The sequence below is a fragment of the Carcharodon carcharias genome, chromosome 18, assembly GCF_017639515.1.
Source record: "Carcharodon carcharias isolate sCarCar2 chromosome 18, sCarCar2.pri, whole genome shotgun sequence".
In the NCBI taxonomy this organism is placed as follows: Eukaryota; Metazoa; Chordata; class Chondrichthyes; order Lamniformes; family Lamnidae; genus Carcharodon; species Carcharodon carcharias.
The window spans coordinates 27,576,303-27,590,276 of record NC_054484.1 but is presented as its reverse complement, the minus strand read 5'-3'; the positions used below and the strand labels follow the sequence as shown (position 1 = coordinate 27,590,276).

Below are 13,974 nucleotides of genomic sequence, written 5' to 3'. Positions count from 1 at the left end.
ACTCAGAAACAAATTGGATTTGGATTTAAGATCCATTCTGTGATTGTAACCACAATGAAACCAGTATATTAGAGTCCGGTCCAGTAACTTTGCCTGGAAAGCTGCACATGATGTGTATATCATCTAAAGTCAACTTTAGTTAAATGTCTAAACATATTTATAGTGTCAGGAGTATTTTATTCATTCTGTACCAGCTGTCAGACACAACACTGCCAAAAAAGCATCAATGAATTAGATAATTTTAGACAGCTTGTTTCAGTTCATTCTGCATGAACAATACTATTGGTCATCACAAGTAAAAGAAAATGCCTTTTCCTTTTAAATAAGGTTTGATTAATTCTGATTACATTTAACTAAAACTACTAAAGATGTCTTACCTCAACATTTATTGATTTGAAAATCCTGGAAGAATTTTCACACAGTATCAGTGATTGCCTGATTTACTTTCACAGATGGATAACAGAGGCCTAGAAACTACCATTTGTGATATTGGTACAAAGATACTTTGTATGACATTTCTCTGTCTGTTACAAAACCATTAAAATAAAACAGGTTTCTGTTGAAATAGTGGACAAGGGAATAGCATGCATTAAACACAATGGAAATAGTATATAGCCTAGAACTTCCTGTTGCTGACATTGGCTAATGAAACATTCTTTTGCCACCCTGGTGGAGGCAGTCATCCATTTCAAATAACAGGTAAATGCTTCTTTAAAATAGTGTCCTACACACATTACTCCTGGCGTTTCAGCTTGACTGTTAGTCTGAAAATATCAGCAATGGTAATTCATAGGTTAGCAGGTGTGGAGTAGAATTGCAAATATGTATGCTGACATCGCAAGCTGCAATTTCTAGAGACAAGGGGCTGTTATAGTATTTTTGTTGTTTGTTAACATCGTTCAATGCGCAATGGTCCGAGAAAACATGAAAAATGGCTTGTAACAATTAACCCCAAGGACAGAATATTGTATTACTTCTTGGTTGTTTGGCATTAACACATAGAACAATCTTTATGAAAGATAAGTTTATATTTAGGACTTGTGTCTTGTGTATTTATACACACATAAATCTCTCAAGAGTAAGCATGGTACTCAAAGTTAAGAGCTCATTATTGGTTAGTTTGCCTCTTTTATAGTGTTCTCTGGCTTCACCACCCTTGTGTGATGGAAGAGGGGAAGAAGAATTCTGATAATATTCTAATATTTTTGTGTTGTTTGTACGTATGTGTGTGTGTGTGTATGTGTGTATGTATGTATGTATGTGGCCAAAAGTGTTGCTGTCTGTGTGTGTGGTGTGGAGTGGCTGTATGTGTAGACAGGTATGTGGCTGTGTGTGCATGTAGTGTGTGGAGAGATTTGACTGTGTGTGGTGTGTGGGTATTTATGAAAGCAAAATGCATAAACAAACAGATGACAAGTAATGTTTGGTTCTCACAAACTTAAAAAAAAACTTGTTCAGTTCTCACAAGGTTAATGTTGAGATTTATACAGCAATGCAGCTTCATTTGGATCTAGCTGCAAAGCTAACTGGAGTCAATCCAAGCAATATGATACATTCTTACTAAATTGATGAGCATCATTAACCTTTAGTAATTTAAACATATTTTCTTCCCTATCTTCTAAAAGATCACAACTACAATGATGGCAAACGTTTTCTCTCAAAAACCATCCTCTTTATTTTGGCCATATCTACACAAATGGTTGAACTGTGATTTTGGATGACGCAATTTCATTATGTGCACATCTTGTGTAACATAAGTATGTTTGTATTTAATCTAGTTGTTGTGCTCAAAAGACCTGTTAACATTACTGTCCAAGACAGTAAACCATATTATCGATACTTTGGAATTGCCTGAACATCTGCTTTTGGCTTATTCTGCAGTTATATCACAGGTTTGAGATTGGGCAGTACTGAGTTATACTGCCAACTCTGCACTGCCTTCCAGTCAGAGGAAAGCAGAGTTCTTTGCCTGCAAATGTCAATGGGTACACACAGAAAACTGCTAACCAGCTAACAGCACTGTTGAAAATGTTAACGTTGTAGAAGTGCTAACTGGACAGTTGTTCCTGTTTAGCATTGACAATGTAAAGGTGGAACTGCCTGGAAACTTCTTAAACTTTAGTTTTATTCTTGAACAGCTGGCCTTGCACCAGTTGCAGCCATGCTACAGCTGGTGTGAAGCCCATGTTGTGTGAGACTGCTTCCTGGAGGTGGTCATAGAACTGAAGTTAAATCCTGAACTGACATAAGCTTAGCTACAGTGAGTTATGCTGCTCAATGACATAGAGTCAACGTCACTTTGCAGCAATGAAGAACATTCAGCAAAACTCGGCTGCCCATATCCTAACTTGCACCAAGTCTTTTTCACCCATCATCCCTGTGATCACTGACCCACATTGGCTTCTGATCCAGCAACGCATCAGTTTTAAATTTTCATCCTGTTTCCAATCCCTTCACGACCTCTGTAATTTTCTCCGGCCCAAGATATCTCCATTTCTCAAATCCTATGTCTCTTGCGCATTCCCAATTTTAAACGTTCCACCAGTGATGTCCGTACCCTCAGCTGCCTGTGCCTGGAGTCTGGAATTCCATCCCTGAACCTCTCTGTCTCTCTACCTCTCCCTTCTCTTTGAAGACACTCCTTAAAGCCTACCTTCTTGACATGTCCTAAATCTTCTTATGTAGCCCAGTGTCATGTCTTGTGCGAAAATGTTTCTGTGAAGTACCTTGGGATATTTGATGATAAAAGTGTGGTATAAATGTACGTTGTAGTTGTTGATTTTGTAATCATGTTGTGGATGTCAAAACTAACTAAAAATCACTTAGGTAATGGTCAAACATTGAAACTGTGTGCCAGAAGTTTCAGATTTCAGGCGATTCTTAATCTTTTCAGCAAATCATTCACAGTTTGCTGTTGCAAGTATAAAATCTCAAGCTCTTGGATTTCTTTACGCTACTTGTTTCAGAAATTTTCACCAATTGTTCTTTTTCCTCCCTGTTTTTCTCCAAGGCCAGGATTTTCCGCTCGGTGTGCGGGCACGCGCCCAACATGCCCAAGTGTGAAATAGCGCGCAGTGACGTCGGGCAAGCATCCCAATGTCATCGCGCACTCGCACAATATTTTGGTCGGTGGGCAAGCGTGAGAGTCGGCAGCGCACCCGCTGACAATTAGAAGACCTGTTAGGGTCGTTAAGCAGCTAAAGAAGTAGAATTTTTCGCTGTCTGTCCAACCTTAAGGTTGGCAGGCAGGCAAATAGGCCGGGCAGCCTTTGCATTTTTTGCAAAACCTCATCCACAGGCAGGATGAGGTTTCCAGCAATGAATAAAAAAAAATTACATTTTTTAAAACTTATTTTTAACATGCCCCTCTTCATATGACTGAGTCACGTGTGAGAACATGTCTATATTAATTGTAAATTCTTCCTTTATCATTTAAAAAATCTTCAGCTCCCTAAGGAAGCTCTGTGCACAGACTTCAGCGCTCATGCTCCTGCTGCCCCCATCCCGGCAGTGCTGAGGTTCTTAGCACGCACTTCACGCTGGCTGACCAGTCAGTGAGAAAGCCCGGCCACTCCTGGGCCTGCTGCTGTGTCTGCCTGATGAGGGGAAAATCCTGCCCCTGAAGATAGCAAATCAATATAGGTTACAGTTCTATAGGGCGAACAACCCTCAGTAACTCACCGAATTGGTCGTCCCTCTTGTGAGTATCGGCAAGCTATTTGGCCACGGGCTCAAACCTGGTACTATCTTCGCCTAACGTGTACAAACACTTCTAGAAGGGGATCACTGGACAGCAATCAGGAGCAGAAACAATGAATGATTTTTTTCTTCCTTCCACATGCAACTGTCCTGATACTTAATCTGGGCTATACTGAGGGAGTGCTGTATTGTCTGAGAAACAGGTTTCAAATGAGATATTAAACCAGGGACTCGTCTGCCTGCTCAATAGACCCAAAAAGATCCTGTAGCATTATTTGAAGAAGATTGAGAAGTTCTGTTGCTGAATTGGTCATTGTTCCCACCTGAACCAATAGCAGCAAAAAACATATTAACTGGTCAAACCTTTATTTTCTGCTTATTATCCAGATGAATTTAATGGGTTAAATGAGCTGCAGGAGAAGCAGGAACCTGCCAAATGATATAAAAGACCATCGCAGTGACAATATGGGGGGCTTTAGAAAAACACTAAGATCATGAAAAATACAGGAAAGGTTCCAGCTCTGTGATGAAAACAGGATATGGTGAAATTGCATGGTAGGTCTTAAAGGGAGAAAAGAACAAGCTAATGCTTCAGTCACAGAATCCCTTTCTGGAATTAAGCTCAGACATTGATTTCACCACACCCAATGTATCAACTTAATTTCACTCCACCCTGGATACCAATGGACACACTCCATATCCACTTTACCAGGCCCTACTTTTCAGCTCAGACGTGTGGCCCAGAGCTTCCTATGTCTCTCAATTTGACTGCTCTTCCCAATCCCATTCTGACTTCTCCAATTTGGCCAACCGAGCTCAGTGCAAGCTTCAGGAATTATATTTATCCTTATTCTTGACACTTTGCAAATATCTCACCCTGTAAGAAATCTGAAAATATCGAAAACTGTTGCCCTGTTTTATTGTAAATGCTCTCTGATGGCCTCTTGTAGGTTAGTTTGACTTAAACACAAATCTTAAAAGTAGAGTTGAATTTGCAATGTACAACATCAGCAACATATTGGTTAAAAGTTTGTGTTATTTTAAGAGCTTTAAAGGCCTTTGTTGAAATAATGAACAGAGGAATTTAACACATAATATTAGATGTAGGCTCATTAAAGCAAACTACCATTTATAATCATTTCTGCAACAATGTGAATAACCTGACATGATGCCACCTTCTTAGCAATCACACCATTTTAGAGGCTACATCACAGGCAACCTGTGGATAAGCAAGCTACTATTTAAGGGGTAATTTTCTGCTCTTTGCTCCTAGCATTGAGTAGTGCGAATTGAGCGCACTTATCAGAGTATTGGGACAGAGGATCGCATCTCTGTTATGCAGTCCATTCAATGTTCTGTTAATTGCAATGGGTGAAAAATTCAGTGGACTATGTAATTAGTCTGCTATATTCTGTGCTCAATGTTCAGGTACAAGCTCCTCATGTGCACTGCTCCCCACTATGCGGGTATAAGTGGGTAATTTGCCCCCTTGTACCCAAAATTATTTAAATTCATTTCTTTTCAACAGATACCAATTTTATTTTTTCAATTAGTACTCAAAAAAAGCTGAAAGAACAAATTAATGCAAGACAAGTCTGAAATATTTTAGCTAAGGAAACTGAGCTACTTGCTAGTGTTCAAGGAAATGCTGAATCTAGTCCCAAACTCCAGCAAACCTCTGCTGTGAAGTTCCAGTTTGTCTCAGATTGTGCAATACCAGTGCAGCCATTTCCTGTTGCCATATGTGTGTGCAGAATCTTTTATAAGTCACTACATTTATATCACATGTGACTGGTAAGTGACTTGTTTGCGTAGTGTTGAGACTTGCATGCATAAGCACTCAAATCCAGTGATGGATATCAGCCAAAGTAAAGATTGTAGCACATCGGGGAGAAAATATTCTGAGTATTTCTGTGAAAAGCCACTAATTCCATAACAGCCATTGGAAAAGTAGAAGGCCTGTAACTATTATTTTATATACAGGATGTTAATTCTGAAAATGAACTGCATTCTTATCCATCTACCATGTAGTTCTTAATGAATACACTGTTACTCTCTTTCACATGGAGTTTTATGAATCACTCACATGTGCTATTTTTTGCCCCCTCACTGTAATGTGAGGAAAGAATAACTTCACCCAATTTGAATCGTTTCTGAACTAATTTGAAACAGGTTCAGGCTCAAAGCCAGACTAAAAATTAGTCTGAACCTTATATGCTTGATTGCACAAGCTGTAATAAAACCATGTCAATTTTGATGGTGGAATTTGAATTTTGCTTTCCCTGGAAATGTGCTTTTCCTAGAGAGAAAGGCCCATGAAAATGAGTGACAGAGATAAGAAGTTGGATGAACATCAGCCCACTGTGAGACTTACTACTTCCGCATCTCTCTCTCCCTTATACCCACAAGCATTTTTCTTTTTCATTTTACTATTTATTCTCTTCATACGTTCTTTATCTCTTTAATACTATCCCTTTATCTTTCACCTTTTCTTGAATTTCCCTCATATCTCTTTCATTCCCTTCACACGTTTTTCTGTTTCTTTATTTCTTGTGGTCTCACCTTCCTTATCGTTCTCATGCTCTGTTGTGCTGGCGTTCCATGGCCTTACCCCATTCTTTACATTTTCTCACTGTTTATCTATCTTTATTTGCTTGCTATTTCTCTCTTTTTCCATCATTGCTGTTTTGTTTGATTACCTGCTCTGCTTTTTCATTATCCACACCCAATCCCCGCTCCATCAACATTCACTTTGGACTCCACCCTTCAGTCTCCGAGCATTGTGTAAGTCACCAACACGGTTCATCTTGGTGCCAACACTACACACAGCTTTGGAACTGCGTCAGATAAGAGTGAGAGAGGCATATTGCTATTGAAATGGTCATTTTTGCCAACAGCAATAATGTAAGATTTGAGATCAACTGCCTGCATAACATGCAAGCAATTGGTTGAAAACTGTGTTAGAGAGATTACACCAGCTTGGGCCTCACTTTGGGTAAAAAAAGTTGCACAGATCGTTTACTGTAGTTAGCATAAGGCGAGGGAAAGACCTGTAGAGCCTTATTGGGTAAATTTATCACATTGAACTGAGATTTGCTGGAGGGTGGAACTGTGCTCTTGGACTCAATGATCTCCAAAATATGAAACCATTCTTTGAAAATGTTAATTCAGTCAGCAATTCAAACATCTATTCATTTGTAAATGGTTGGAGAGTGAGAGACAACTCACCGTAAAATTTTATTTACAAACAAAAAAAATCCTAGAATGATTGAGAAAACGGTTAAAAAAACATTACTTTTTAGAACCTGAGGTTTATTTAGGCTAATGGAGAAAACTAAGGTGATTTTTTTTCCTCCTAAAAGGAGCAAGGTAGCATAGTGGTTATGTTACTGGCCTAGTAACCCTGTGGAGTGGACTAATGATCTGAGAGGTATGAGTTCAGATCCCACCAAAACAGCTGGGTAATTTAAACTCGGTTAATTAAATAAATTGTGAATAAAAAGCTAGTGTCATTTGTGGTAACCATGAAGCTACAAGGTTGTCATAAAAACTCATCTGGTTCACTAATGTCCTTTAGGGAAAGAAATCTGCCATCCTTACCTGACCTGGCCTACATGTGGCTCCAGACTCAGTACATGGCTGAGGTTTTCTTCTGAAATGGCCTAAGAAGCCACTTGGATGTTGAGGGATGGTCTTGGCAATGGCGCACACATTCCACGAAGGAGTAAATCTTTTTTAAAAATCAGACTGGTGCGAGAGAACATTCTTAGGGATGATCACACACCACTTGTGTTTAGTGCACTCAGGGGTCAGTTTAGAACTGATTAAACTGTCAGTTCATCACGTGGGCTTAAAAACCAATTCCTGCAATGTACAAGTAACAGCATCATTGAACCTTTTGATGCTGGTGATGCAAATGAAGTACTTTGGCTTTCGTTCTACTGTTAACCCATCAGCAATGTACCATCCAAGTTATTCTATTGAGTGTGCAGGTGATTTGTTTAATGCACCACCCTTTAAAATTTCTGGGGTGGTAAATAAAAGGGACCTGCGTGGAAACCTTCAGGTTGTTGTGTGGCTGCATAGCTTAGCCAGCACGTTGCCCATCAGATGTACGCATTGCTATAATAGGCAACATTGATTCACCTCAGTTTCTCTCAGTTCAGATTGAACTGGTTTCTCAAAGTTTGTATTCAACCTGCAAGAAAAGCATGTCTGTTCAGGATTGTGAGTTGCTGGACTGAGACACAACTTTTGATGACTCATTGCGCTTGAGACGACAGGTCTTGCTCTCAATTGCCTTCAGCAAACAGCATCTCTGTGATTGAGCAATGTCGGAAATCTGTTAAGAACTTCCAGTTTTAGTTTCTACAATCATGTATACCCACCTACACCAATAACTTTTATGTTCTAAGGCGCCACACTTTCTGCAGAATGAGCTCTGCACCTTAGCTTCTCCATGGCCATTTTCATCTGCTGTTGACAAAAGGGACTTGTCAATGGCCTGTGAATGATGCCTGTCATCCACAAAGTGCATATCTAGCGACAAAGTGATGAAACATGCCCCTGATTTCCGATTATGTGATTCTGGCGCCCGGCTCAGCACACTACAAGATAAAAAAAACCTTGACCCAGATTTGGCAGGGAGCGATGAAGGATGAGCATTCGATGTTCATTGCATTGACAGGTGCTCACAGTCTTTTGATCATAAACTTACTGTATTTAGAGGTCTTCCTCGGTGCGCCGCCCTCTACAGGTAATCTGCACCGTATGTGAGCAGGGCAAGCAACAGCGTGACACTTCATCCAATCAGATTTAAGAATGCTGACTGAGACGTGTGGAGCTTACAAAATTAGTCCCTGTCGGAACAAGGGGACCATTCAAATAATTGGTGGACTTTGCCAAGGCTCTTTCCCGTAGCTGCGGCATCAACATTCCACCTCCAAGCTTCCCAGCCAATCAGGGAGAGTAGGCAGTATGAAGCATCTATTCTGTCAAAGGAGAGTTTCTAATTGCAGGGTCCATGGCCTGGATTACAAGGACTCACCAGGGTGAGGCTGCAGCAACCACAAGGATGGAGATGAGACCTGGCAAGGTTTCCCCCTCACCCCACCTCCCCATCCCTGATCTCTCACTCTTACCTGGAGTCCTGCTGTGGGGCTTGAGTGGCTCCAATGAAGTGAGCTCTCCCAGAGTGGGGAGAAGAGGGAAAGCAGTGACCAAGGAAGTCAGCAACAAATGTGTGGTCCCTTCAATCTGGAGACAGTGCACCAAGACAATCCAGGACCTTCCCTCCCCGCCCCCTGTAAAATCCACCCCTTTAAACCAATGTAAAGTCATGTACAGAAAGCAAAATTAAAAGAGGGAAAAAAGACAAAATGAAAAGAAAGAGATAAAAGAGACAGAAAGAAAACTCCAACAATAATTAAATTCTAAAGGAATGAAATTCTACATGTGTAAAATTAAATTTTCAGAGCTAGGGAGGTTGTTTGGCATGAATTAAGGCTTATCACATTTAATTCTCTCATGGGAGATGAAGGCATAGTGGTAATGCCACTGGGCTAGTTATCTAGAGGCCAGGCTAATGCTCTGGTGACAAGGGTTCAAATCCCACATGGTAGCTGATGGAATTTAAAGTCAAATAATAATCTGGAATTGAAAAGCCAGTCTCAGTAATGGTAACCATGCAAACATTATCAACTGTTGTAAAAACCCATCTGGTTCACTAATATACTTTTAGGGAAGGAAATCTGCCATCCTTACCTGGTCTGGCCTACATGTGACTCCAGGTGCTTGCAATGTGGTTGACTCTTAACTGCCCTTTGGAATGATGTGGCAAGCCACGCCGTCCAAGGGCAATTAGGGATGGGCAACCCTTGTCTTGCCAGTGAATCCCACATCCCATGAAGAATAAATAAACAACTGAATTCATCAATCGTAACTTTTTCTGGCATGTTTGTGGGTAACTAGTAGGTAAGTACCACAACCTCGTGCCATTAATGAGGTACTGGTGTAGTGCAGCTTATGGACAAACAGGACAAATTAAACAGCAACTTCCAGATTTTCACATTTTACAGCACATTGTTGGAAACCAGAAGGTGCTTTCTGATTTGTCTCATAATAAGTGAATCCTGATAGCCTTACCATTACACCTACAACAAAAATCTTGGTTGTTATTTTTTCTTTTCATATTTGTCATCACCTTTTATAATAAAGATGTAGAGTAAACAATGCTGGATAGTACAGGGCACATAGGAAAGAAAAATGAGTGAATACAGCTGCCATTTTATCAGAAGTTACCTGACCATTAACAAATTGAGCGATAGGCCTTTAAAAATTTTGACTAAGATATATGCCCAGTGGATTCTACCAACAAGAGTCTCACTGAGCCTTCCAGACCAGGAAGATCGCAAGTCGGATCCATGGCTTGTACTGAATTAACTGATGTAAGCCAAGACAGTGATAGGATCACTAACCTCAGCGACCTTGAGAAAAGAAAAATAAATTAAGTAGTTTTCCTCCTTCACACACAGTTAAATCCTACAGAAAATGTGTGGAAGCCTACTGATAACTGGATGTATCAGCTGTAAGGCCCTCTTTGGTCAAATAGTCTGCCAATACTCAATGTCAAGAAGAAAGCTTACTTAAATAAGGAACTGAGGGGCTGCCATAATCATTGGAAGATATCTAGCTGTGGATATTATTAGCTCATGCCTTTGGGAGAAGAAAGGAGAAAAATAATGAAGAAGGAAGAAAGCATTGAATTAGCAAGCAGAGAAAGAGGTGCGATTATAAAACCAGGCAACAGTATGTATTTATCATAAGGCCAAAGGACCATAAGACGTAGGAGCAGAAGTAGGCCATTCATCCCATCGAGTCTGCTCCGCCATTCAATTAGATCATGGTGATCTGATAATCCTCAACTTCACCTTCCTGCCTTGTCCCCATAACCTTTGATTTCCTTACTGATTAAAGATCTGTCTATCTCAGCCTTGAATATACTTGATGATGAAGCAATGAAGTAATACATTGTTTCCATAGCATTTCTGTTATGAACCTCCTAAGGGATTAACATAGTAAACCAAAAAATGCAATGCAATGTTTTATAGGGAAAGAAGTATTGCATCACCCAATGTACAGCATATTATTCTGCTGCTAATGTGAGCCAGAGTTTAATTTCCATTAGGTAGAGATTGAATGAGTTGATTGAAAGGGTAGTTGCTTTTCAGGCTGGTGTTAAGAATCCTGACCTTGTCTTAGACTATCTAAGAGGCTGCAGATACTGTGGCTGTGCTAGTTTCTGTTCCTAAAAAGTGTTTCTGCACAATCCAGTTGAATGCCTTTGCTCTTCTCTATACTTCATTTTAAAGTGTAACAGTGATATTTGGGTTAGACAGCATGTGGTGTCTGGAATGTGGTGAACAGGAAGTGTATGTTTGAAGTTGTGGGCTAGATTCTCCTCTTAACTTTCACCGGCCTTCCTAATGTAAGTTGGCAGTTGAGGCAGAGACGTCTTTCAAAGCCACTCTGCTATCACTCCACTTACCCTATCACTTCAGGGATGTCCTGCTTTGTGGAGGAGCCTATTGGAATGCCAGGCAAGTGACAGAATGCCATACCAGTCATCAGCTAATTTTTTTTCCCATGTATTGCACCATAGCAATGCTGGGCATGAGGGATGCCCATTTGGCGTCTAACGTTCCTATAGGTGGCAGAGAGGCTCAAAAAGGCCTTTGCAATTCATCAGTTTGTTTCCAAATTGCACCAAGCGACCCCTGCTGGAGCAGATCTGCCACGACTAATTTCTTACACCTCCTCCCCACCTTCTGCTGGGCAGCTCATCTCACAAACGTGAGTGGCCCAGTACACAGAAAAACAGACCAGCAGATATCATTTACCACTGAGAGTGCACCCGGATTCAGCAGCAGCAGAAAATCTAACGATTCTAATATTGATATGGGAAGATGAGGATATCTGACAAGCATATACTTGTCTCTTGATTGGGAACCAAATATTTAGTCACTCTGTCCTGAATCTGGATCCTCCTCGGATTTTGATTTGGGTCAGGCCGGGCTAAATACTTGAACAGAGGTTGATTTTTTTCACTCGTTGCTGTTTTGGGGGTCGTCCAAAAGAACACCTGAATTCTGGCACCTGTGTAAACTGGGTCATGAAACAATGATTTCCCCTTTTTCATCTCATGACACTATCCTGTCTCCTTGACTTTAAGCAACAACAAAAGGAAAATGGGTTGGGGGGTGGGGCGGGTCAGGGTGGGTGGGGGGTTGGGTGGGTTGGTTACAGCAAAGATTGTTTGTGATCTAATTTTTACCACACATTCTGATATGAAAATTAGGTTTAATGTTTTCTTTTAAGTTTTGAAAGGGCCATGGCAGGGATTTAGTGCGATGTTTGCCAACTCAGGCAAAAAAAAAGTCATACAAAAAAAAGAGACAGATTCACAGGAGGTGTTAAAAAGAACATCCATTCTTGTGGGTATTGAGAGAATAAAAGAAAGCAACAGAGTGAAAAGAAAACTGGAACTAATTTCTCAGCAAAATTCTTTGTTTTGAAGTTCTAATCCTGCAGCACAAATGATCGAGACGTTATTTTCCTTTTCCTTTAAAGTAAGACCGAATGTTTTCCTGTGTCCTGCAGGACATAGACAGAAGTTGGAAGAGCAGAGTAAAAATGCCAGCCTGGCCTTCTCAGAACGGCTCAGTGAATTAGAGCAACTTCGTCGCTCGGCCATGAGGCTCAGCCCTCATCACCCCACTACCGCTCCCAACCCGCGGCCCTCACTGAATCCCACAGCCGCCTTTAACCCTCAGGCACAGAGCCAAATTCAAGGTAGGTACTCGACAGCTACACAGAATGAGGCACGAGAAGACTAGATTCTCTAATGATTTTTTTTTGAGTACTATGTTGAACCTCCTTTTTTTTTAAGTAGCCTTTTCAATCTGTTATAATACCTGCAGCTTTGGCGATTTATCTAGTCTGTTGTATCTCATGAAAGGTGATGGGTAGAAATGACTGTCGGTGATTTTATCGTACATGTATTCCTACCTAATTTCCCCCTCTCCTATTTTAAGGGTTGGTGGAGAGAGGAATTTGATAGGAATGTGTTAAATATTACTACAAAAACATTGTGACATATAATTTCTATCCTCGAGTCTCAATTACTCCTTTCTGTCATGGCATTTCAATGTAACCTGTGACAAGAGGTTTGCACAGTGCTATTGCTTTTTGTCATGGGGTGCAATGAATGAATTGTGACATTTGCATCAAGTGGGCAAAACAAATTTTGCACCAACATGTAATTTTCCCTCTTAGATGGACAACTCATAAAAATCTTCATGATCATTCAGCTTACAAATTAGACAGTAGAAACCTCAGTAGACAATAAGCACCTAATATGCTCTTTCCAAATTCCTCTACATTATTTTAATGGAGGAATTAAACCATTCCAATACTAAAGAGATAAATTTATCATAACCATTCTGACAGCATTATCACCACCAGTCATTTCTACCCATAGATTTTTATTTTCTGGCATATTTTAGAATGATCAAGTTGAGAAATGATAGTTCTTCCAGTACCAGCATCAGAGTCTCTTAGATATAATATAACTCAGGTGGATACAGAGTAAAGCTCCCTCTCCTTGTCCTAACAATATACATCAGCTCTGACCTCTGAAGAGCATTCCTTACTAGATCAATTGGCCCAGTTATTCAGTTAGCACTGAAGGAACGATGCTTACCGTTCACCTCACTGTCAGATGCCAAAAAAGTTTTAGGGTGCAGACTTTCCTGTCATTGAGCAATTGTTTCAACACAACATCATCTCCTGGGGATCTGTGCTAGAAGCAGCAAGGTTCTTCAATCAGTCAGACTGAAGAACCCCTCACTGTGACACACAGGTAGACCAGATTTTAACTCGCTCAAAACCCATTCACTTACTCAGAATTAAAATTAGACAATGTCTAAGCCAGAAAATACAAGGTAGGAAATAAAACTTAAATTGAAATAATGTGGAGAAAGTAAAATGAAGATTGGGAAATATAGATGGATGTTAAGGGAATGTGATAAAAGAGACAAACTGAAAAAGCTTTTTAAAAAATTATAAAATCAAGAATTTGTAGATCTGCAACATTGACCTTTTTCTGAGGGAGTGAGACTCCACACTTCTGAAAGGAATTTTTCAGGGCCAAAGAGGTTGTTTATAAGTAATTATTACTTATTAAGCCATTCAAAACACGCTTAGTCCTAAATGAGT

The 13,974-nt window shown here is 40.2% G+C and overlaps 1 protein-coding gene across 3 annotated transcripts in view; it reads left to right on the top strand.

Annotated features, from left to right (window-relative positions):
• The window catches only part of runx1 (RUNX family transcription factor 1), a 216,988-nt gene that overhangs the window by 177,045 nt on the left and 25,969 nt on the right, over positions 1–13,974 (top strand). Inside the window, exon 6 of one of the 3 annotated variants that reach the window (XM_041211254.1) lies at positions 12,328–12,549. The exons of 1 other annotated variant lie outside the window; for it this stretch is intronic. In XM_041211254.1, the coding sequence (XP_041067188.1) occupies positions 12,328–12,549 (222 nt within the window). The remainder of the gene's footprint in view (positions 1–12,327; positions 12,550–13,974) is intronic. One more of the 3 variants, XM_041211255.1, reaches the window with a different exon arrangement.